The sequence below is a fragment of the Delphinus delphis genome, chromosome 5 (genome assembly GCF_949987515.2).
Source record: "Delphinus delphis chromosome 5, mDelDel1.2, whole genome shotgun sequence".
NCBI lineage: Eukaryota > Metazoa > Chordata > Mammalia > Artiodactyla > Delphinidae > Delphinus > Delphinus delphis.
The window spans coordinates 12,581,867-12,604,565 of NC_082687.1; the positions used below are offsets into that span (position 1 = coordinate 12,581,867).

The 22,699-nt window shown below is 34.7% G+C and overlaps 1 protein-coding gene across 2 annotated transcripts in view; it reads left to right on the forward strand.

Annotated features, from left to right (window-relative positions):
• Positions 1-22,699, forward strand: part of GRID2 (glutamate ionotropic receptor delta type subunit 2) — a 1,342,883-nt gene that overhangs the window by 1,032,251 nt on the left and 287,933 nt on the right. For both annotated transcript variants that reach the window (XM_060011605.1, XM_060011606.1), the window contains one exon: positions 6,965-7,162. In XM_060011605.1, the coding sequence (XP_059867588.1) occupies positions 6,965-7,162 (198 nt within the window). The remainder of the gene's footprint in view (positions 1-6,964; positions 7,163-22,699) is intronic.

Consider the following 22,699-nt stretch of genomic DNA (forward strand, 5'->3'; position numbering starts at 1 on the left):
ACTCTGCACTGGTAAACTTTTGACAATATTTATGGAATAGAGTTGACTCTTGCATGTGGCTGTGCCCTTGTAAGATTCACTTGGGTGTTAAATTTAGCAAAATAATGAAGACTTGGACCAAATACACAGAAAATATTATCCAGCACTCATATTCAGAAAGCAAACCAAAAGCCTAGTAGTTCTAAGTTTGTATGCGGTAACCCTGTGGTCTGTAAGAATCTTAGCCTCCTAAAAATGTGTTTTCAAATGCATGCTAGGCAAAACCAATAAATGAGAACTAATGAATGTACTTAGGATTGCTGTGACTGCCTGTTGTCCTTGATGACCTTGTACTCCCAGTTACAGCATCTTATTCAGATTCTCGCGAAAACAAAATGAACATCTTTATTTTGTTTTGCAACCCTCCGTTAAGTCACTAAAATGTAGCCATTTCATGATCATAAAGGAAAGTACAAAAGCGAACATTTTATTGTGAAAATGAACTTTCTCGCATACTAATAGCTTTAACTTTATGTTCAATTTAAAGTGTTTTTATCACTTAAATAATTGCTTACAAAATAGGAATCAGAAATAATACGTAAGATATGGCTTTAGGAAGTTAGAATGACTAAATATTTTTGTTTACTTATAATTTGAATCTTATTGTCTGGTAAAAATATTTAAGCAAAGATTTTAAAAGGTAAGTTTAGTGCAACGTTTTCTAAATCTTTGTTGCTCCATAAAATCCTTCTGCAGGAGCCCTTTTAACAATGTTTTCATTGCATATCCCTGTGACGAGCTTTTCTTCTCTCCATGCAACTCAGATATTTTTGCTTTTATAACACCTAGATTGTTTATTCCTCCCCTGATGTTCCTCAGTTTTGTTTTCCTGTCCTGGTGTTTTGATATCTTTTTAATAACAGCCTCCATACCTTTTGCCTTTTTTAACTTGTAGTCGTTTCTAATATTCGTATATGTTCTATAAAAATAGCGAGGCTTTTCCAAGGACAGTGATAGTCATTAATTCTGCATATATCACAGTGGAATGTGTCATCGCCAAGCAAAATATAAGCTCACACTGTGCATAAAGACAGTTCTTGTTTGCTTCAGCCAGGAGCACAGTTTATGGGGAAACAATTTTTAAACAGGTCACTAAGAAATATTCTCATTCTCCCGTTAATGTCTTTGAGCCACATATGTGAGTAGAATCGTAAGGAATTTCCAGTGACTCATGCCTCGTTTTGGCCATCCCCTCATTCTGTGAAGTTGTGCATATTGAAACCTCTAAACAGCCCTTAGTAAAGCCTTGACAGTAGAGCTTGTTGCTTGCACCTATCAAAAATGTCAGATGCTTTTTTCCAAACTCTATCACTAGCAAACAATATTGAATACTTACTAAATACGGGAATTAGCTACAAAATCTGCAAGTTGCAGTGTTGTAAATCAACTAAGCAATTAGCGTGAGATATTTTTAAGTGACTGAATACAAATTCAGGATTATCAAGTTATTATCTAATAACCCAACAAGTGATGTGAATAAATCCTTGCTAATATGAAAATTATCAACCACTGAAACACTCTTCTATAAGCAGGTCTATGGATCCTCATGCTAATGCACTTAGATTGATAAACTACAGGCATTCTGTGAAAGCTTCATTTATTCCAGTTGCTGAGGATTGTGTTTAGAGAATCTGTCATCCAAATGATCAGCAAATCGAAGTCTGCAATTTGTTTTCATTTAATAGGCGGACAGGTTTTCACCAGTTTAGATTCAGTCCTATTAATACTCTTTGAAACTAATTGCTGGGAAATGAATTTTAAAGGCAGGATTTTATAATTTCTCTTTTTCTTCTTCCTGTCCCTATAATAGAAGACAGAAAGCCACCTGTACACACTTTTAAAATATATGTTAGATAGGCACAGGCCATAATCTCCTGTCTGTATGGTTGCAAAGGACCCTTAGTCCTCACTCTGCCACAATCCATTCTACACTCTTCTCTCAGAATTACTTTCTGATTATGCTATTTCCCTTCCACAAAGCTCCAGTTCCCTGCCAAATAAGACAGTAACCTTAATATGGTTTCAACACCCTCCATTATGTACTCCCACTTAACATAATTTTCTTTATTTTTGTTGATATTGCAATATAACACCCATACAGAAAAAAGTTTAAACCATTAATTGATTAAAAGTAAAGTAATAGCCAAGTAACCACTGCCCAGAACAAAAACACCAGAATATCGTCATTACCGCAAGAGCCATCTTTGCTTGTGTATCTTTCTGATCATACCCTCTCCAGCATCCCAGGGCCAACCACCCAGAGCTGATTACTTCCTTGATTTTCTTTATAGTGTCTCCACTATGTACCCTTAAATACATAGTTATTTTACCTGTTCTTGAATGTTACAAAAATGGAACCAAACTGTTATCTTGGAGTACTGCTTTTTTCACTCAACATGATTCTTGTAAACGTTCATTTGTATTACTGTGTATCGCTCTGCTTGCTTCAATTTTAAGCTGTTTAATATTCCATTACATCAATATACCACAATATATTTACTTTTCCATGTTGACAGACATTTGGATTTTTAGATTATTTCCAGATTTGGGCTATTACAGACAATGCTGCTATAAATGTTCTTGGGCATATATTTTGGTGCCCAAGATTCTCTAGTGTTCAAACCCAAGGAGTGAAATTGCTAGGACATAGCTATCCATATCTTCATACTAGATAAATGTGTATGTAACTCTCAAAACCAGGCAAAATTAACTGCATGTAAGGATTTTCAATCTCTACTAGATATGTAAAATGTTTTTCAAAGTGGTTGTACAAATTTAAACATCCAGCAAAGGTCATGATAGCTCCTATTTCCTCATATCCTTTGCAGTATTTGTATTATCATACTACATTTCTTTCTGCTTCTCATCTCTTACCCCTTCTTTTTGGATTTTCTATTTGTTTATTCCTTTGTACCCTGGATATTAGTTCTGACCTATAACAGGTCACTAATTCTCTCTTCATCTGTTTCTAATCTGCTGATAAACTTAGATAGTTGTTAACTTTGGTCATTGTCTTTTCTAATTCTTACATTTCTGTTTAGTTCTTTTCAAATTCTACAATGATACTTCCTTTAGTTTCCAATTTTCTGCCAAAAAAGTTTTCCCCTTATTTCCTTAAAAATAGTAAACATAATTTTTATAATATGCATCTGAAAATTTTAGTAACTGAGTCCTTGAAAGATCTGTTTCTGTTACATATTACTTCTGCTGGTTTTATATATGAAATACAACTTCCTGTTACATGGTATCTTTGACTTTTGCTGTGGACATTGTATTCAACCAATCGTTTGAAGGGATAATGTAAGACCTAAAATGAAAATACTTCCTAGAAGATTGTGGGGTTTTTATTTTTCCTTCCTGTCAGGAATCTGGAGTCTGTCAGTCTCACACCACCTTCAACTGCATTAAAATATGAAACAAATTATGGCATTTTAGATTTTAATCCATACATTGAAAATTTTGAGGTCCAAAAATATAATATTGAAGTAAGTTGAGTTATGACGATGCCTCCTCTCTGTAACTTACTTTGTGACTTTGAGTTGAAACTTTTGTTTCTAGTTTTTCTTATCTGTTAAAATAGTACATGGCTTGTAACCCTCAAAATGGTGATTTTCCTTTTTTTACAGTTTCCTTTCTATTTCTCTTATATTCTGTTTGTACCAGTTATGCTGCAGGTTGCTTGAGTTTTGCTTTATGTTTTTTGAGTACATAGATTTTCCAATACTAGGTTATGATTATTTTGAAAGTGGTGTCCATGACTTTTTACCATATCTCTCACTATATTGAGTGTAGTAATTTGATGCAGTAACTGCTTAATGCATGTTAAATGGATAAGTCAATGAATGAATAAATTTTGGAAATAGGTGCATTGATAAAAGTGATTAAACCAAGCTCAGTATTGCCGTAGAGAAGGAACAAGTATCTTTTCTACTATAGGTCCCAGAGCTTCAGTCTGTGTTTACCTGTCCAATATATTGTTTTATTGTCCTCATAAAACACAAGTGGTCTGAGGTAGGATTTATGCATAGTGATCCAAATGTGTAATAGAGCTTAAAAACAAAGCTTAAAAACATTGATCTAGAAGAGAAGTGATAAGATGTAATAAAAGTTTAGTTAGGATGTACAATTTAAAAAGCATGTTCATCAATAATTCATCAACAGTCTTTAAAACAACCTTTAGTATAACCATTTTTATTCTGTAACTCTAATCATTTGTAGCTGATGTTGCTAGAAGCAGATTTTGACAACAAACTTTTGAAAGGGATCCATTTGCCTAGGGATTTACTTATAAAGTTGGAATTAAAAAGTCATTTCTAGGGGAAAATTCAGCATATTAAGCAAATATAACATAATCTAACACATTAAACAATTGTTCTAAAGATAATCAAAATGAAAAAGAATCACTATTTCATATGAAAGCATACATTTGGATATTATTTTTGCCACATAGAGCAGTTAGCTCTGCATTATAATTAATTAGTCTTCTTAATTTTTTAGGTGTCACCTTAAAGAGTGGTTTTGCATATCCTGGTGATTAAATTGCTGCTGTACCTAAGAGATTTGTTAGATTTTAAAGACCATGGATAAATAAAGAATACATATGGTCCAAAATTATTGGTAGAGGAACCAGTCAAATAATAAGATTTTTCATGAAGCATCTTTCCATTGGTTTGTCAGTGGATAGATGTTCAAAATATAGAAATGAATGAAATGTGTGTAAGGAAATAATTACATGCTCTCTGTTGCCAGCATGTACAACATGATATAAACAATCAATGCCCAATTAATTCTAGAATTTCCTGATCTTATTTACATGCTCTCTGAATATGATCTTTATTTTGGAATTTCTTTAACCCATTCTGAATCTAATAACTTCATGACCCAGTTCAGAGTATTTGTGCAATGCATAGTCATTAGCTAGGTCTGTATTTTGTCCAGACAATCAAATGGACGGAAGCAAATTTTGCCATATTAGCGGGAAGTTTATATTTGGAATCAAGAAGATGTTCTGTATTTTATATATTGTATTAAAGGATTTGTTGAATTTTTACTTTTCACTCATTTGATATCATTTAGATTAAAGTCAGTATTGTTAGAAATTTTCATTCATTCTCAAAACCTCTCATCTGTTGATATATCAATCTGTCATTATTCATTAGCATCAAATACTGCTAAAACAGGAAAAAAATCAGGAGCTTAACAACAAGAAATTGAAATTTTAAATTTTTCTTATATTCTAGAACCCGAGAGAGTCAGTCATTCTTCTATAGCATTTCAAGTGCCAAGGACATAGACTTCTTCTGTCTTATTTCTCTATTATGTGTGATCTAAGATAGTTACCAGAGCTTCCAGCCAATACGTGTTCATAAGTAGAAAGGACAGAAGAACAGTTGCACAAAGCACCCTGCCTACATCACATTTGTCAGAATTGGTCACATGGTTTCATCTTGCCTGAAGGGAGACTATGGATTGTCTTTATTCTCAGTAGTGCTAAAATGAAAATAGATACATATAATTAATGACAAAGAGGAGAACACTACTGGGGAAGAAACAGCAGTCACATCCTTCATCTAACTATTTATTTACTGATTTATTTTACTATAAAATAAGATATAAATGGTTAAACAAGACCAGTTTTTTAAAAAAATAATACCAGTAGCTTAGAAAACTAAGATTTTTTAAAAATTACAAATAACACAATATCAACATAGTTATAGATGAGCATCATAATCTCCTGGGTATCCAAAGTGAAATGGGATAGCTAAATAATTATTTACATTTTCATTATTTTAAAAAAGGCATTACTGAAGCAAAATGAAGCTCTCTTGGCTCTGAACAATTTAAAAATTTATCTCATGGGAAAACTGAATGTTATGGTGGACAATATTCCTATAATAGACGTAGTGATTTTATAAGGCGCTTACTTAGTGTCTTTGAGTAAGAGCTAAAAGCAAAGTATTATTTTACCACTCAATGAAGGCTGTTTTGTGAGTCCCTAAGGAAAAATGATCCAAAGCTAAAATCCTTGGGTATTCTGGCTTAGACCCAGGATAGATTTTAACCTGCCCACAGGACTGGGTGTATATACATACTATGGATGTAAATATTACTGTTGTTGAAAGATTCCTGAACAAGTTTAGGAAATTAAGAAATAGATTATCTAATTTTCTGTAGTCTGCCAGCATGTGTCAAACCAATTTACCGCTCTTAACACCAGGTGTTCTAAAAAGTGAAAGGGCACTATTTGTTAACTGTAAGAGGACAACAATGCAAAAAGATGAAAGAGGTGGAAATTGAAACCAATTTGCTGAATTTACTAAATTACACAAATTACCCAAAAAGTAAGTGAATTTCTCATAACAGTAGTAAAGAAATTACTTTTGCAATGAAATGTGTGTTTATATCCAAGTTTCAAAATTACTTAGCAAATAACTCCCAGTAAATGTGATGTTATAAATTTTAGCTAAATTATATGTTCTTAGAAGTTTTTGATCTTTTCAAAAAATTCTATGTAGTTTATATCTGTTAAAATATTATTTTACATATTTTGACATAAATAAACAATAACTGCCTGAGGAGAGAAACAAATTCATGATCTCCTAAATATGATTTTGTTATTGATGAATCTTAGGTTGGTCCCGAGACGGCAAGAAACATGAATTCACGGTTCCTGAAGTTTTATAATCACTTTCATCTAATTTTTGATATGGTAATAATAAAATGAGAGCTGACAAGAAACTGGGTGATTAAACACTGTTTGATAAAGTGATGCATTAATAACACATAAGTTATATTTCTAAGTTATTCTCACACAGTGTAAAACCAATTTTTAGACTGTTTGTAAGCAAAACTCTTTGAAGAATTAATGTTTGCTTTAAGAGAGCAATATCGATTGACATCAAGGATTTCTCTTATTTCCATGTAGGAAGAACCTTTTGTAATGGTCTCTGAAAATGTCCTGGGTAAGCCAAAGAAATACCAAGGCTTCTCCATTGATGTTTTGGATGCCTTATCTAACTACCTGGGTTTTAACTATGAAATTTATGTTGCACCGGATCACAAGTATGGAAGCCCACAAGAAGATGGGACATGGAATGGCTTGGTGGGAGAACTGGTGTTTAAGGTAAGCATTGATTTGTTTGCTTGTTTGTTTGTTTATCACATATCTAAACGTTGACTATAACCCTTGGAAGCTAATTTCATGTAGAATAAGTGTAAGGCAAAGCATTAGGTGGCGGTGTTGAATCAAATCTCACCAATACTATTTCATGAACTTTGTGGAAACAAAAACTGATGACAATATAAAGCTAAATTTTACGATATTTCCTATAATAGAAAACTATTTCTCTATTACTTTATCTCCACTTCTGTCAGTCGTTGCTTCATTTTTTGGAAGCTCTATTATTAGGAGCATACACATTTTTAATCATCATGTCTTCCTGATGAGTTGTTGAATAGTCATGTTTATGTCTATAATTTACTATTTGATTTCTGTGTATCTCATTTTTTCCCTCTGTTCCTTCTTTTCTTGCCTTCCTTTGGGTTAATTGAATTTTTTTAGTGTTTGATTTTATTTCCCTCTTAGCTTTTTAGCTGTATTTCTCTGTAGTTTTGTCTATGGTTAGTCTAGAGATAGTAATGTGCATTCTTAACATCACATTCTGTGTAGATTAATACCATACCCCATCGCATTAAAAAAAGTAATAAACATGCAGCAATATAATTCCATTTATATGTACTATGTCCTTTGTGTTATTATGGTCATGTATTTATATTTATGAACTCCAAAGTAAAATGTCATAGTTTTTGATTTAAACAATCAGTTGACTTTCAAAGATATAAAGAGGGGGGGAAAAGACAGTTTCTGATATTTAACTATTTGTCTATTTACTATCTGTGTTTTTTTTATTCCTTTCTACATATCTGAGCTTCTGGCTGGTATCATTTAGTTCAGCCTGAAGAACTTCCTTTACAATGTCTTGAAGTCCAGTCCTACAAGTGGCATATACTCTCAACTTTAGTTTATCTTAAAATTTCTTTGTTTATCGTCAGTTTTAATATTATTAGCAAATAACAAACTCTGAGTTGACAAGTTTATTTTTCCTAGATACTTTTTGTCTTAGTGTTTTCAAGTGACACTGCTGATTCTGATTTATGTTTGACAAGAGCACTGCGAGTCTCAGAACACAGTCACTTATAATCAAAATATATTTTTCCTCATACTTTTTTATTATCTAAGAAGAAAATTATAGATGAAATATTATTATTCCTAAAATCAAGGCTGGTGATTTTAAAGCAAGAGCAACTTTTTATTTCAAAAATAAAATTATTATTCAACAATTTTTCATACAATAATAAATGTTTTTATTATTTCACAGTATAATTGATACATAACATTATATTAATTTCAGGCGTACAACTTAATGATTTGATATATGTATATATTGCAGAATGATTGCCACAATAAGTCTAGTTAACATTCATTACCATACATAAAGTTTTTTTTTTTAACGTTCATGACTTTAAATATGCCATTCTATTGTCTTTCGCCAAATATTGTTTCTGATGAGAAGTTAGCCATCATTTGTACTTTTGCTCCTTTTTTATAATGTAGGAGTGGCTGTTTTTTAATTCTCTTTTCATTTTTGATGTTTTGATATTCAGCTATGATTTTCTTTGTATTTATCTCTGTTAGAGGTTCACTGAGCTTCTGGGATATGTTTCACTAAGTTTAATAAATCTTGACAATTATTTATACAAATATTTTTTTCCACCCTCTTCTCTTTCTCCTCTGTACTTGAGGCTCAGAAAACATTCAAGTTAGACCTTATTAATGTTGTCGTCTTGTTTATTTCATCATAATATTTTACTCTCTGATCTTTAGATTGGATAATTTATCGTGATCTATTTTCAGGTTATTGATTCTTTCTTTGCCATCTCCAATTTCCGTTAAGTTCATTCGGTAACTTTTTTATTCTAGGTAGCTAGAATCATTCTTACGCATGTATTGATTAGGAGTCAACCAAGGATTTGAGGGAAGTTTATACATAGATTTTGGGGCTTATTTCTCTGTGGCTCTCTCCTTTATGTGAGTCCTCTTTTGATATCTGCACAGTCTGGCTGCCTCAAACACCATCCTCTGATGCATTAAGCTAATAAGACTCTGACTTTCTGCTTGAGCTCTAGCTACCTGTTGTTGCCTAACTGAGGTGGGTCCTCAGTGAATGAGCCATATAAAAGTAGATCTCACCCAAAGCAGTTACCATCTGTCAAGGGTGGAGTACTCTTCAATTTATGTCTGCTTTCAGCTGATACGCAATCTGTTCAATGTGTGTTTTTTAAAAATTTCATCCAGAATTTACAATTGTTACTCTTTGTTGGGTTAACCCAATAAAAAATTATTCCACCATTGCCAGAACTGGAATTATTTCTGGAATACTGAAAAGTATTCAGAAAGCTAAAGGATCTAAGTTGTTTCTAAGAGATGTAGAAGAGAAAAAAAAATAAGAGGTTTTGAAGACAGTGATAGGAAAAACAAAGCTGTTTTTCATATCCTTTAAAACTTTACTAACGTCAGTTTATTTAATAAACCCATTACATATGGAATTTTATTTGCAAAAGGTTAATAGAAATATTTTAATAGGCTAACAGGAATCATCAATCCTCATCTCTCTTATAAAAACTATGACTATTTATCTTACATTCCTTTATTATAAACCCACAAAACAAGCGTTCTGTCTTTGTATTTCTGAGGGGTCCTGCCTGAACTGAACCCAGATAAGCAATTATATTAAAATAAAGATAAACAAAAGGAAAGGCATTATGCAAGTTTATCCTATAGATATAGTAGATAAAAATCCTTAAGTATTATCACGCTAACAATCTTCACTTACTAAATGCAAGTTAAAAGTACCAAGCATTATAATGAGGCTAATGTTGGTGCTGTTTTTAATTTGGTTGTGTGCTCGCTCCAGTTAGTTAGATTTTTGAGATTTGCTTCCTCACCTATGAAATGAGGAATATCACTTCTAACTATGATTTTTTAAAAACACTTTAAGAATTTATTGCATAAAAACCACACACAAGCAATTGTATGTTGTTCTTCATAAACAATTTGTTTTTATTTGCATGTAAGAGCATATCATTATTGTATGATAATGTAAAGTTCAGCAGGGTCCTTTTAGATAGCAAAAATTCAGGCTTAGAGAAGCTGACTGACAAATGTATGATTTTTTAGCTGGAAAAAATATAAAGCTATTTATTGCAACTAGATTTTATTTTCTTCAAGAAGATATTTAGCCATTCTGACTAGGCTTTAAGAAATACTTTTTAAGCAGGTAAAAGTGAAGAAGCTTACATAAGAGTTTGTTGGAGCAGGTAGAGACAGGGGAAGAAAACTGAGAGAATGTAACTAATGAGAACATGCTCTATAGCACAGGGTACTCTTACTTAATGCACTGTAGTAACCTAAATGGGAAGGAAGTCCAAAAGGGAGGGACTTTTGCTGTACAGTAGAAGCTAACACAACATTGTAAGGCAACTATACTCCAATAAAAATTAATTTAAAAAAAAGAAAAGAAAACAAACTTATGGTAACCAAAGAGGAGAGGTGGGGGGGAGGAATAAATTAGGAGGTTGGGATTAACATATACACACTACTATATATAAAATAAATAATCAACAAGGACCTTCTGTATAGCACAGGGAACTCTAGTCAATATTATATAATAACCTATATGGGAAGAGAATCTGAAAAAGAATGGATATATGTATATATATAACTGAATTACTTTGCTGTCCACCTGAAACTAACACAACATTGTAAATCAACTGTACCCCAATATAAAATAAAAATTAAATTAAAAAAATGAAAGCAACAGGAAGATAACATTTTCAGAAGGAATGGGCAGTCACTGTATTCTATTACTAATAGAGATGTATGCTCTAATTTTCAGCAACTTAAAATGTCAATTCAATTATGCAAGTAGTAATGCAGTAAAATATCATAAAGTAATTTAGATTATCCAACGAGAATCATCATTAAAATGTTATCAGGATTATTGACCCCTGTAAAGCAAAATAACACTGTTGCAACGGCATAATAATGTCATGACAGAGTTCCAGAAAAGTGAGCTTATTATTGTTATATATATTTTACTAGTGTAGACATTTTTCATGAATCTAAGTATATTTAAAATAGCAGTAAATATTGCCATTGAATACCTCTATACATGACGTAAGACTTCTAAAATTAACAAGACTGTCTGCCTTCCTAAGGGGAAACCAAAATTAAAAGAACGTTTTCTAGAGTATTTGTCATGATGATTATGGAAAAACACATTAAAAACGAGTCAGAGAGGGAACATGGGAAGTATCAGAGGCTTAAAAATAATGGAATAAGTTACATGGAAACTATCAATAGCTGCATATATACAAAATTTTAAATCATCAATAAATCAAAAACAATAATAACTAAATTAAATTACAAATGATACGCTGGAAAATATTTGCAAAAGTATGATGCATTGTTAGCCTCACTGCTTCACCTACATGAAGAAGTATAAAATCCATAAGAAAATACTAAGATCCCCATAGGTAAAGCTATAAAAGATACGAACTAGACTTTCAAAAGAAGAAACTGATAGATAATAGAAATCTAAAAGGAAATCTAGTGTAGTGGAGTAGGGCAATTAATAAAGTAAAAAAATAAAGTAAGTTGATGAAATATGAAAGTTTAGTGCTTTTATAAGGAAAGAGCTAAAAACTTCATGTTATATTACTTGGAATTCTTTTATATGCTGTTTTAAAATAAAAAATAGAATATCATTGGAATTAGAAGCACATATTTCAGTCAGCAATATACTTGACAGCAGTGACAAGAAAGGTACCATAGAGAATGAAAAAAAACATAGCTTGAAATGGACCAAATAATAATTATTAGCACTTATGTAGAGCTTACTATTGCCAAAGCACTCACACAACCCTGTGAGGTAGGTAGTACTATTATCCCAATAGTGTGGATGATGAAACTGAACTGAACCCAAATAAGCAATTATAGTTAGGGAGCTAAAGAGTTAGGGAGCTAAAGTAACTTGCCCACGGTCACTTAGCCAAGTTGTGGAGAATTCATGATTCAAACCCAGGCAGTGTGAATCCAGAGTCCAAGTGCTCATCCCCCTTAACCAGTTAACAGAGAGGAACAGAGTTCTAGTGTAAGTTTGGTCTTAAAAGCATTTTAATAAACCAAATTACAGACAGTGAGGAAAATAATACTCAGAAACAGTTCACCGCAGGTTTTAAGACCTGCAAATTCAAAGAAGGTTCAGATGGAGTTTGGTTGAATATGAATCGAGGATAAAAAAATAAGATTACATAGAGAAGGATTGGGGGAGTGACAAAAAACATTTGCATCTTTCAACTTCTCAAAAAATCTCACTTTTTATCTCAAAAACCTGTTCTTCTTTTCCTTTTTTTTTAAAAAAATTAAAGCTCCTTAGAAAGGCATCCATTGTTTTCTGAAGTCTACGTCTCAATCCCTACATTTTGTCACACTCCATATAGATCGCATTCAGCTTCAATCTGCTTTGGCTGGCCTCACTCACTGCATCTTCCTATATTTTCAACCCCAGCTAAACTCATCCTTTGTCCCATAAGGCTTTCAAACTATTCCCATTTTTTGATAATTCTGTCTTCTGGGTACATCTATTTCACTTTTCAAATGACCCTTTGTCGGGGGGAAAGTATATATATATATAGAGAGAGAAACTGACCTCTTCCCTTTTCTTTCCATAGTCCCTCTTTTGGAACCAGAGAGCTGAGGTTGTGTTTACTTTATTTTGTGTGCCAGGCAGAATGCCCTATATTCATCCTTTCATTCCCCATGTGTTTCTGAATGCATGGTATGTTCTGGGCACTGTGCCTAGCATCACAGATACAAAGGAATGGAAGACATCATTCCTGCCTTCAGAGATCTCACAGTGTACAAGGAAGACAAATGTGCAAATAAATCATTAAAACGCAGTGTGATCAATGCCATAGGGTAATGCATACAGGGTGCCTTGGCAACCAGAGGGTGGAGTGGCAGCCTCTGCCTGAGGAGTTGAAAAGATTTCACATAAGAGGAGAAATTTGAGCTAGGTCTTGAGGATGAGTAGGAGTGTGAGAAGCAACAGTAGGGATAATTATAAAAGCATGCTTGCCGTGCTAAAGAGTTTGGACTTTATCACTTAGCCAGTGAAAATTATAAAAGGTTTTTACATAAGAGAAAAGTGGGATTTAATTTATGTTTAAGAAAGATAACTGAGGTAAGGCCAAGGATGCATTGGAGTGAAGAAGGGAAAAGACAAATGTCTTTTTCAACAATCTAGAGAGGAAAAAAGTGTGTCTAAACTTAACAGCAATAGGCGATTAGCACCCAAAACTGATTTTGAGACAGCAATCAATATTCCAAGAAAAAATGACTAGAACTAGAACTTTTTCCAAGAAAAAATGACTAGAAGTTGGAGGAGAAGAGAAAGGACATATTGAGATTTAGTGAGAAATTTAGCAGAGGGCCATGAGCAGATGGACACTCAATGACAGAGTTAGGGAATGTAGAAGAACAGATTAGAAAAGAGCAACAGAGATACAGAGCTTGGCTCTAGACATTTTAATTTTAGGATGGCCGAAGAACATCCAGATGGAATTCTCTAGAAACAATTAGTAAATGTACCTGGAACCCATGTGTATGATGTCTAGAGCTAAAAAAAAAGAAAAAAAAAGTTTAAGAAATATAGGTCTTCCTCTTTCTAGAAGATGATTGTCATTCCGTGTAGCGCAGTGCGCCACTACAAGTTTTTTCGTTCCAAGTCTTTGGACTTCATAACATTGAAATTGTTTTTTCATCATTTCCAACATCCCATAAATATTTGTCAAGGACAAAGAAAAGGAATGTGGATCTTTATTCTTCTCATATAAATAACTTTGTACACATGACTTCTGGCTTTCATACATAAAGGAGAAGAAACTAGCTCGCTTGTATGGCAGCTCCAAAACTAAAAGATTGTTGCACATATAAGGGGGTTGAATATATTTTGTAAAACTCTGATGCATTAGTATTTCTGTGCTGTTCTAAAGATTAGTTTTTACTTATATTAATTAAAGATACAGAAACTATATATTCAATCATGTTACATGGGACACAACTTGGGGATTTTCCTCAATCTTATTTTTCATCAGCTTCTCACACTCATATAATACGCTGCTCAAATTTTTTTGTGTGCAATACGAACATTTGAACATTTCAGTCAGGTACTGAGCCAGAAAAGGTAATTGAAGTTTTTAGAAAACTTATGTGCTTAGAAAATATTTTGTTTCCTTGAAATATTAATAATTTATAGCTGGAAAAATAGGATCAAGACTTGTTTCAGGCCGCTTGATCACTGGTTCGTAAATTTAGGAAGCGTTTGATTAACAAGATGATGAAAGCATTTAGTGGGTACAGGAATAGTTTAAATACTTGAAATTAAAGGCTTTCCACAAACCCCTTTCTAAGAAAGTTTAGCTTAGAAATCTTAGAACGCTTTCTAAGGAAGTTTAGAGCTGTGGTACCTGTTTTGATCAGAAAGGTAGTTTCTCTTTGCTCTAGTAGTTTTATGATTTGTACTAGTTTTTTTTTTTTGTTTCTGTTGTCATTTGTTTAAAAAAATGTTAAAATTGTAGGGGGCTTCCCTGGTGGCGCAGTGGTTGAGAATCCACCTGCCAAAGCAGGGGACGCGGGTTCGTGCCCCGGTCTAGGAAGATCCCACATACCGCGGAGCGGCTGGGCCCCGTGAGCCGTGGCCGCTGAACCTGCCCGTCCAGAGCCTGTGCTCTGCAACGGGAGAGGCCACAGCAGTGAGAGGCCCGTGTACCGAGGAAAAAAAAAAAAAAGTTGTAAATCACATCTAATCATAGTGAACTGTTAAACTTCTACTGTATCTTTATTTTAAGGAAAAATGAGAATAAAATTATCCTGTTGGTCCTAAAAAAAAAAAAAAGAAAGAAAAAGAAATATAGGTATTCCTCTCACCTCCATTATAAAAACTAAATTGGGAGTATTGAAGTAACATGGAGATCATGCACAAAATGGTACGTGAGCCTGGACAAGGAGAACTGGTGTTATTACTTTTGCTTCTAAGAAAGACAGAAAACGCTGGAGGGAAGAGAGAGCTTACTTGGGAGGAGGGTTTAGAGGACCTGAGAAGGTGGTGAGCTGACCTCTTTCCCATCCGCACTGGAGAGGAGTGGCAGGGGCAGTCCGGAAGGCATCAGGCATAAAGATAGGCCCATAGAGTTGGATGTATCTGTGTTACAAGAACAAGCTGCGGGAGACACAATGGTTAACAACATTCTCATCTCAATTTTTTAAGAAGTTAGGGTTGGGATGATTCCTTTGGACTAGAGAAGACAGAAGTGGTTAGCTAGGACAAAGGCCACAAGCTGCCTCTTGAACAAGCCACCCCCTGGATCAGGAGAAGGCAGTGTTTGAGGAGCCACGCTTGTGGATGAAAAGGGTCCTCAGTTGGATGCCTGAAGATCATCAAGTATGCCCCACAGTTACACACACAAAAACCCATATATATTTCCATTATATCTTTCCATGACTGTAAACCAGCTTGAAAATGTCTGTATCCACCAATGAAACTTCACTCACCAGAGAACTGCTCCCCCCACACACCTGCCCAGTGATAAATGCTAACAAGCCTTGCGAAACAAAAAGGTAGTTTTTCAAAGGGAATCAATAAAATGTGTAAAGGGAAAAAGAAGTCCTCATAGAGACTTTAAATTAGACACTAAGATTTTAATTCTTTAAATTAGATTGAACAAGCATTAATGGACTAATTGAATTTCCCAGAGTATGTCAGCTGTAGTCGGGCAAGAAGTTGAAAAAGTACATGTGGTCATAAGAATGCATGTTTGTATGTCTGAATAGTGAGTGTTCAAAAATAATCCACTGGATATACATATTGGATGGAGCTGGATCACAGATGTGGGAAGTAACACAAACTGTGTGTATGTAAGAAGAGAAAAAAATGACCCAAAATATTTGTTGTTGATAAGGAAAGAATTTAACACTAATGAAGGAGAAGGATGAAAAGAGATCTGTGAAAGGAAATAAATTATGTAGATGCAAATGACTTAGTGAACGGTTGTAGAAGCAATTTTCTAAATTTGCAGGTGATATTGAATTGGCAGACATTGCAAACAGTAAGGAGCAATTCAATCAGATAAAGGACTTGAATCATTAAGTACTTGGTCTAATAGATGGCAAGCACAGGTAAGTGGTGAATAATAAGTCTTGAATCAAAGCTAAAGAACAGTGAGTGAATATTTGCCAAAGGGAATGATGTTGTCCAGGAATGGCTTTAAGGTTTAAAGAAACTTACAGGCTAGGACAAACAAAAATTCAGTAAAATATGTGTAGAATTAAAAAGATTTGGTGGGCTATAGGATATAAATTAAGAGACTACTGCATCAGTCAAAGCCAAGGTGATACAAAGACTGGTGCTATGATAAGAAAATCTCATAACTTGAGGATATATAAATCCTGAAATCCACTGTTGGCTATTGAAATGCCATCTATTACCTAGATTTTCATCTATCTCCGGTCATGGTTTGGGGATAAAATTAAAGAGGAAGATAACTTCCAGGCATAAAAGAGAGTGCAGATTTGTGTGAGACCATTCTAAGTAACTTTTAAAGAGCATTTCAACCATGAGATTCTATATGATTCTATGGACATAATCTTAGGGAATTGTTTAGATTGATCGGTCATTTTTATTTAGGATGCTTATTCCATAAAATAATGGTCTATGTTAGTCTGGAAATTATAAACATAGAGAAATACACCACAAATGAAAGAGGATAATAATTTATATGGTCTAGGAAGGTAATTGATATGATAGAGAATGCATTCCTTCTTTCCCTGTGTTTTTGCAAAGTTGAGAACTTTATTAAATAAGTTTAACTTCAATATTGAAGAGAAATAGAAAACATCCTTTACACAACATTGAAGCCATATTTGGAATCTTTAGACAGTCACTCACATGAATGTACCAACCCCATTTGAGGAATTTGTTTTAAATTCACATACTAATATCAGAATGTTTATTTCACTCTGATATAGAAAGTAGAGGCATGTCTTGAAAGGTATTTCTGTGTTTACTCTTGACTGCCATTTGGATACTTCAGATTTTAATTGTTTTAAGTCTTAATGATTCTGAGTTTTCTCTTTGTAATTTGTATAAATTTGTGTAATTTTATAGTGACAGGCTTTAAAATAAGTAAAGATTTCCCTGATTAAAAAACAAGCAGGGCTTCCCTGGTGGCGCAGTGGTTAAGAATCCGCCTGCCATTTCAGGGGACACAGGTTCGAGCCCTGGTCCAGGAAGATCCCACAAGCCGCGGAGCAGCTAAGCCCGTGCTCCACAATTACTGAGCCTGTGCTCTAGAGCCCGCGAGCCACAACTACTGAGCCTGCACGCACCACAACTACTGAAGCCCGTGCGCCTAAAGCCCGTGCTCCGCAACAAGAGAAGCCACCACAATGCGAAGCCCGGGCACCGCAACAAAGAGTAGTCCCGGCTCTCAGCGACTAGAGAAAACCTGTGCGCAGCAACAAAGACCCAAAGCAGCCAAAAATAAATAAATTAACTAAATAAATTTAAAAAAAACAACGATCAAACACCCAAGCACCTCATAAGACTCAACTGTATCAAGGGAGGAGGTGACTGCAGAGGCTCCAGATACATGTGTGAGGACATCTAATGTATCTCTTACTCATTTTATATTTCACTTAATGCCACACAGAATTGCTAGGAGAACAGCCTTTACAGATTCACTTCTCATAGAGACAAACTGTTTCTGGGAGCTAGTTCTTTCTCATTTACAGAGAACTTACATTTGCCCCCCTGCAGAGGTCTGAAAACATCTTTAATAGCAGTCTTAAGTGAATTCTAGAATGATTGAAAAGGTTACTGTAATGAAAATAAAAATTCACTCAATTTTGGTCATTATCCTTGGTGTGCATTTTACTGAAATGTGGATTTACAGTTTGGGCATTTCAGGCAGTGATTGCTTCCATATGCTCTGTTCACAAGCAGCCTGAAGATGACTTTTCAGAAAGTTAAAAAAAGTCTCTACACGACTGAAAAACTCTTTCTGATGGCCCTTTTATTTGAAGATGGTAGCATTCCTCTTGGGAATTGTAGAAATGCTATTATTTTTAAATCCCTTTTAATGCTGCAGGATAATACCTGAACCACTGCAATTTATGAATAACCTGTAGCTTGCTTCCCACCCGACATTCAACAAGCATTTATTGGGGCCTAATGTGTAGCTGGCATTGTAGGGAATACATAAAATATAAAACACAGAGTTCTTGTTCTCTAAAAGCTAAGTAGGAAGGAGGAGAGAGAGAGATCCAACACATATCCAACACTTTTCTTACTATCTACACTTCAACTTCTGATGAACTTATCCAGTGTCAAGGATTTAATTGTCATCTATAAGTAGACAACTTTTAATTTGTTTCTTCAGCCCAGACATCTCATCTGAATTGCAGACTTACAGTTCTTGCTACTACTCAGCATTTCCTCTTAGATGCCTAGTGGGCACTTCAAATGTAACATGTTCAAAACTGAATTCCTCATTTCACCACCACCCTGTCACAGTGTATGGCAACTCTAATCTTCAAGTTACTCAGTCCAAAACCTTTGAGTTACCCTTGACTTCTTTTTTCTCTGTTTTACGTCATACACGGTGCATCAACAGTTTGTGTGTGTGTGTGGGGGGGGGTACGCGGGCCTCTCCCTGTTGCAGCCTCTCCTGTTGCGGAGCACAGGCTCCGGACGCACAGGCTCAGCGGCCATGGCTCACGGGCCCAGCCGCTCCGCGGCATGTGGGATCTTCCCGGACCGGGGCATGAACCCGTGTCCCCTGCATCGGCAGGCGGACTCTCAACCATTGCGCCACCAGGGAAGCCCCATGTATCAACAATTTTTTCTGGCTATAAATTTGAAATATATCCTAAATATGATCACTTCTTACACTTCACTACTAACCACTGGTGCAAACCACTGTTTCATCTCCTTAGGACTACTTCCATGGCCTCTTAACTACCCACCAGGCTACAGCTTTTTCCTTCTGTAATCGTTTTCAATAGAGCAGTGAAAGTGATTATTTTAAAATGTCAGTCAGATCATACCACCCTCTCGCTAAAACCCTGCAGTGCTTTTCCACATTATTCAATGTGAGAATTATTCAGATTCTTAGAGTTGCCTATAATGCCTTCTGTGCTCAGTCATACACATATACATGCACCATCATGTCTGTTAATCTCTTCCTTCTAACTACTTCCCCAGTATGCGTATTGCTTAGGGTCAAATCGGAAGTCAGAAAAATAAGAGTAAGAATTTAAAACCACATACATGCCAAAAGAAAAAGAAAAATGGAGCTATGAATAATTGCTGGGTAAGTAATTAGGAGAAAGAAATAATGCAGAAACCATGAAAGCAAGAGTTTGTCAGATGTAGCAAGTAGAGTATGGTGGGCATGGCCAACTCCACAATTTGTTCACCTATAACCTTTGGCAAGCTACTCACTTTCTCTGAACCTCAGATTGTCCTCTCTACAAGTAGGATAGTGATACCCTTGTACAGGGTTGTACATAGAGAAATATACCTAGCATATGTGGAGGTTCAACTCACCCAGGTGAGCCAAAAACGTTAAAATCTAGACTACTAAAGTCAGAGGACCTGGCTGATAGCTTGATATGGAAAACACCTGTAAAGTCAATGACTTCCTCACAATGACAGAGACTTCTTCAAGCAGTAGACAGCCTTGAAATCTAATTCTTTCCTTCCAAAATTTAGGGTTATATAAAAACACCTATTCCTCTTACCACATAGCAAAGAGCAAGTAAGTCAACAGACCTGTTTTGGAAATCTACTGTGAGCAAAGCAGTGTGAAAAATATTTAGGGGGGTAGAACACTATGAACATAAAGCTCCTGCCTCAAGAAGTTTATAACTAAGAAGATAAAATAGATATTTATGGTATAAGTACTATATGAGAGCTGCAGAAAAACAGTGAGATGAGGGGTAAGGCTCCGGGGGAGGGGCAATGTCATGAACTCAGGTAAAAATTATATATACACACATATATATGTGCATATATACGCTATGTATACAGATATATAGAAACAGAGGGAGACTTGTGAAAACTAAACTCTTTCTAGAGGGACTTTAAAATTATATCATTATGTGAATGTGCATGGTGTGGGCAGGGTTTTGAGAGAGAGAGTTAGAAGTGATGCATGTGGTTTCTGGGAAGAGGCTTAGAAATAAGACTAATAATGACAACATAAACACTAAACTAATAATATTGTTGTCACTATGGTGTTGTCAGAGGCAAAACATCTGTTGCAATAATGAAAAGTATTAATTTCTAGAAATAGTGTGGTGAGCTCCAAGAAACAGGTTTTGATTGAATATAATCCAAATTGCAAGATCAAAATCTATTGCTTATAAGGGGCAAGAAAAAGGAAACGTTCTAAAAATTCTTCAAGGAAGAATGATTAAATTTATCAGAGTACCGTCATAATCATAATCATATTGCGTACCTACCATCTGCTATTTATGTGCTGAAAATTCAAAGGTGACAAAAATAACTGTTGCTTTAAATTCTGTGCACACTTTAGAAAGATTGAATAGCTCTGTGTGTGTGTTACTCAAAGATATTATATAATATTATTTAAAGTTTGATCAAATATTGGAAAAAATATATAGGCATATGTATCGATATATGTAAAAGTAGAAAAGAATCTGGAAGGACATGCATCAATCTTGAAACAGTGGCTATACGTGAAGGTATGGAAAAGACTGCTGATTGTCCTTAAATATCTGTTCCCTCCTTTCTTAGTAACATAGCTCCTGAATTATAGCCAAATACTGACTGTCCACCATGTACATTTCTTGGCTTCTCTCCTGATGTATGGTCATGTGACTAAGTTCTAACCAATGAGAAGTGTCAGTCATGTGACTAAGTTTTAACCAATGAGAAGTGTCATGAGAATTAAAAAGAAGTGTCATTAGAACCTTCTGGAAATGTTCTTAAAGGGAGGACTTTTGTTCTTACTCTGATCCTCCTCTTTCCTCCTTGCTGGAATGTCAGTAGAATGGCTGTAGCTTAAACAGCCATCTTAAACCATGAGTTGGAAGCTTTGTACTGAGCAGAGCAGAACAAGAGAATATGAGCTGATTTCTAACTCTGGAAGCTTTATCAGCCCGGGACTGTCAGCCGTGAGACTCCTTCTATATTGACATTTAATCCAGTGATATTTTGAGCATTTCTTTCATTTGTAAGAAGAAAATAGGATGGTTTTATATAATTTGACCCTTTAAAATCTAAGATATATTTGTATATTGCTTTTACAGTTTAATGTTTAAATTTACTTTTCATCTTAGTTTTGCTTTTCTTTGTTTTCTAGATGGAAAACTTACTAGCCAGTGCTGAAATGTATGTTTTTCTGTTATGTTTTGTTTTCACATTGGCCTGTCTTCCATGTTGAGCTAAATGGACTCATATGATTTAATTACCTGACAAATTTACAGTTAGAAAATTTCTTTTCTCACATTTTTAACAGCTAAAACTTGGAAAATGTTTAACTTGCAAATAAGTACCTTACACCGATATTCACCGACTTCTCATGTTTGAGCCCTGCCAAAAATATTTCTCTTCTTATGTCTCTACTGAGTCTGGAAGACATTTTTACAAGTTATTCCACTACTGAAATTTTAGGAATTTTTGAGACTTCTCTCCACTTAAGATGTTGAATCAAGCATAAGCATCTACCTCTTCCTTTTTAGACCTCAAATGACATAACCATACAACCATAGAGGAAAATTTAATATATTACTATAAATTAAGGTAGGGTGCCTTCCATGAACCAGAGTTGTCAGATTTCACGAAAGCACACTCCTAAGAAATTGTAGCTTTATCAGAGGACCCCAGAAAAATTCCATTAATTATCAAATTGGATGTAAGTATCTCATTCCAACAGAGATAATATTGGAGTCCCAAACGAGATTGCAAGTCTATGGGTGAGAAGAGAGGGCAGGGAAGGCATAAGTGATTTCATAAGAAAGAAGAAAAGGAAGCAGAGAACATGCATGAAGAGAGCCAAAATAACCTTCAGAAAGAGAAAGTTTAATACCAAGTGTTAATGTGTAGAACACAAATCTGGAACTTGTTATTCCACAACACTGGCTAAGGGGAAGGGACTTAAAAGTGTGCCAGCATAGTACCCTCAGGAAAGCGTTACTTCTGGAGCATCAAGAGAAATTAGAGAATATATGTGCTCCTTGGAGACATGGTAGTGAAGGTAGAGGTCAGTAAAAGAGCAAAATTAAGAATTCTGTAGAAACCAAGCAGAAACAACACATACCAACCCACTGCCACCCACCCCCAAACAACCTCCATTGAAGAAAGCAATGTTGCTACACTGACAGAAGGAAGTACTATTGAACAAGGACTCTTATCTACAAGTTATCCAGGAATAGAAAAATAATTGGACAAGTTCTATTCAAAACTAAGAATTAAAGAAAGTATGTCAGTATGTTTTAAAAGTTGATCAACATTCT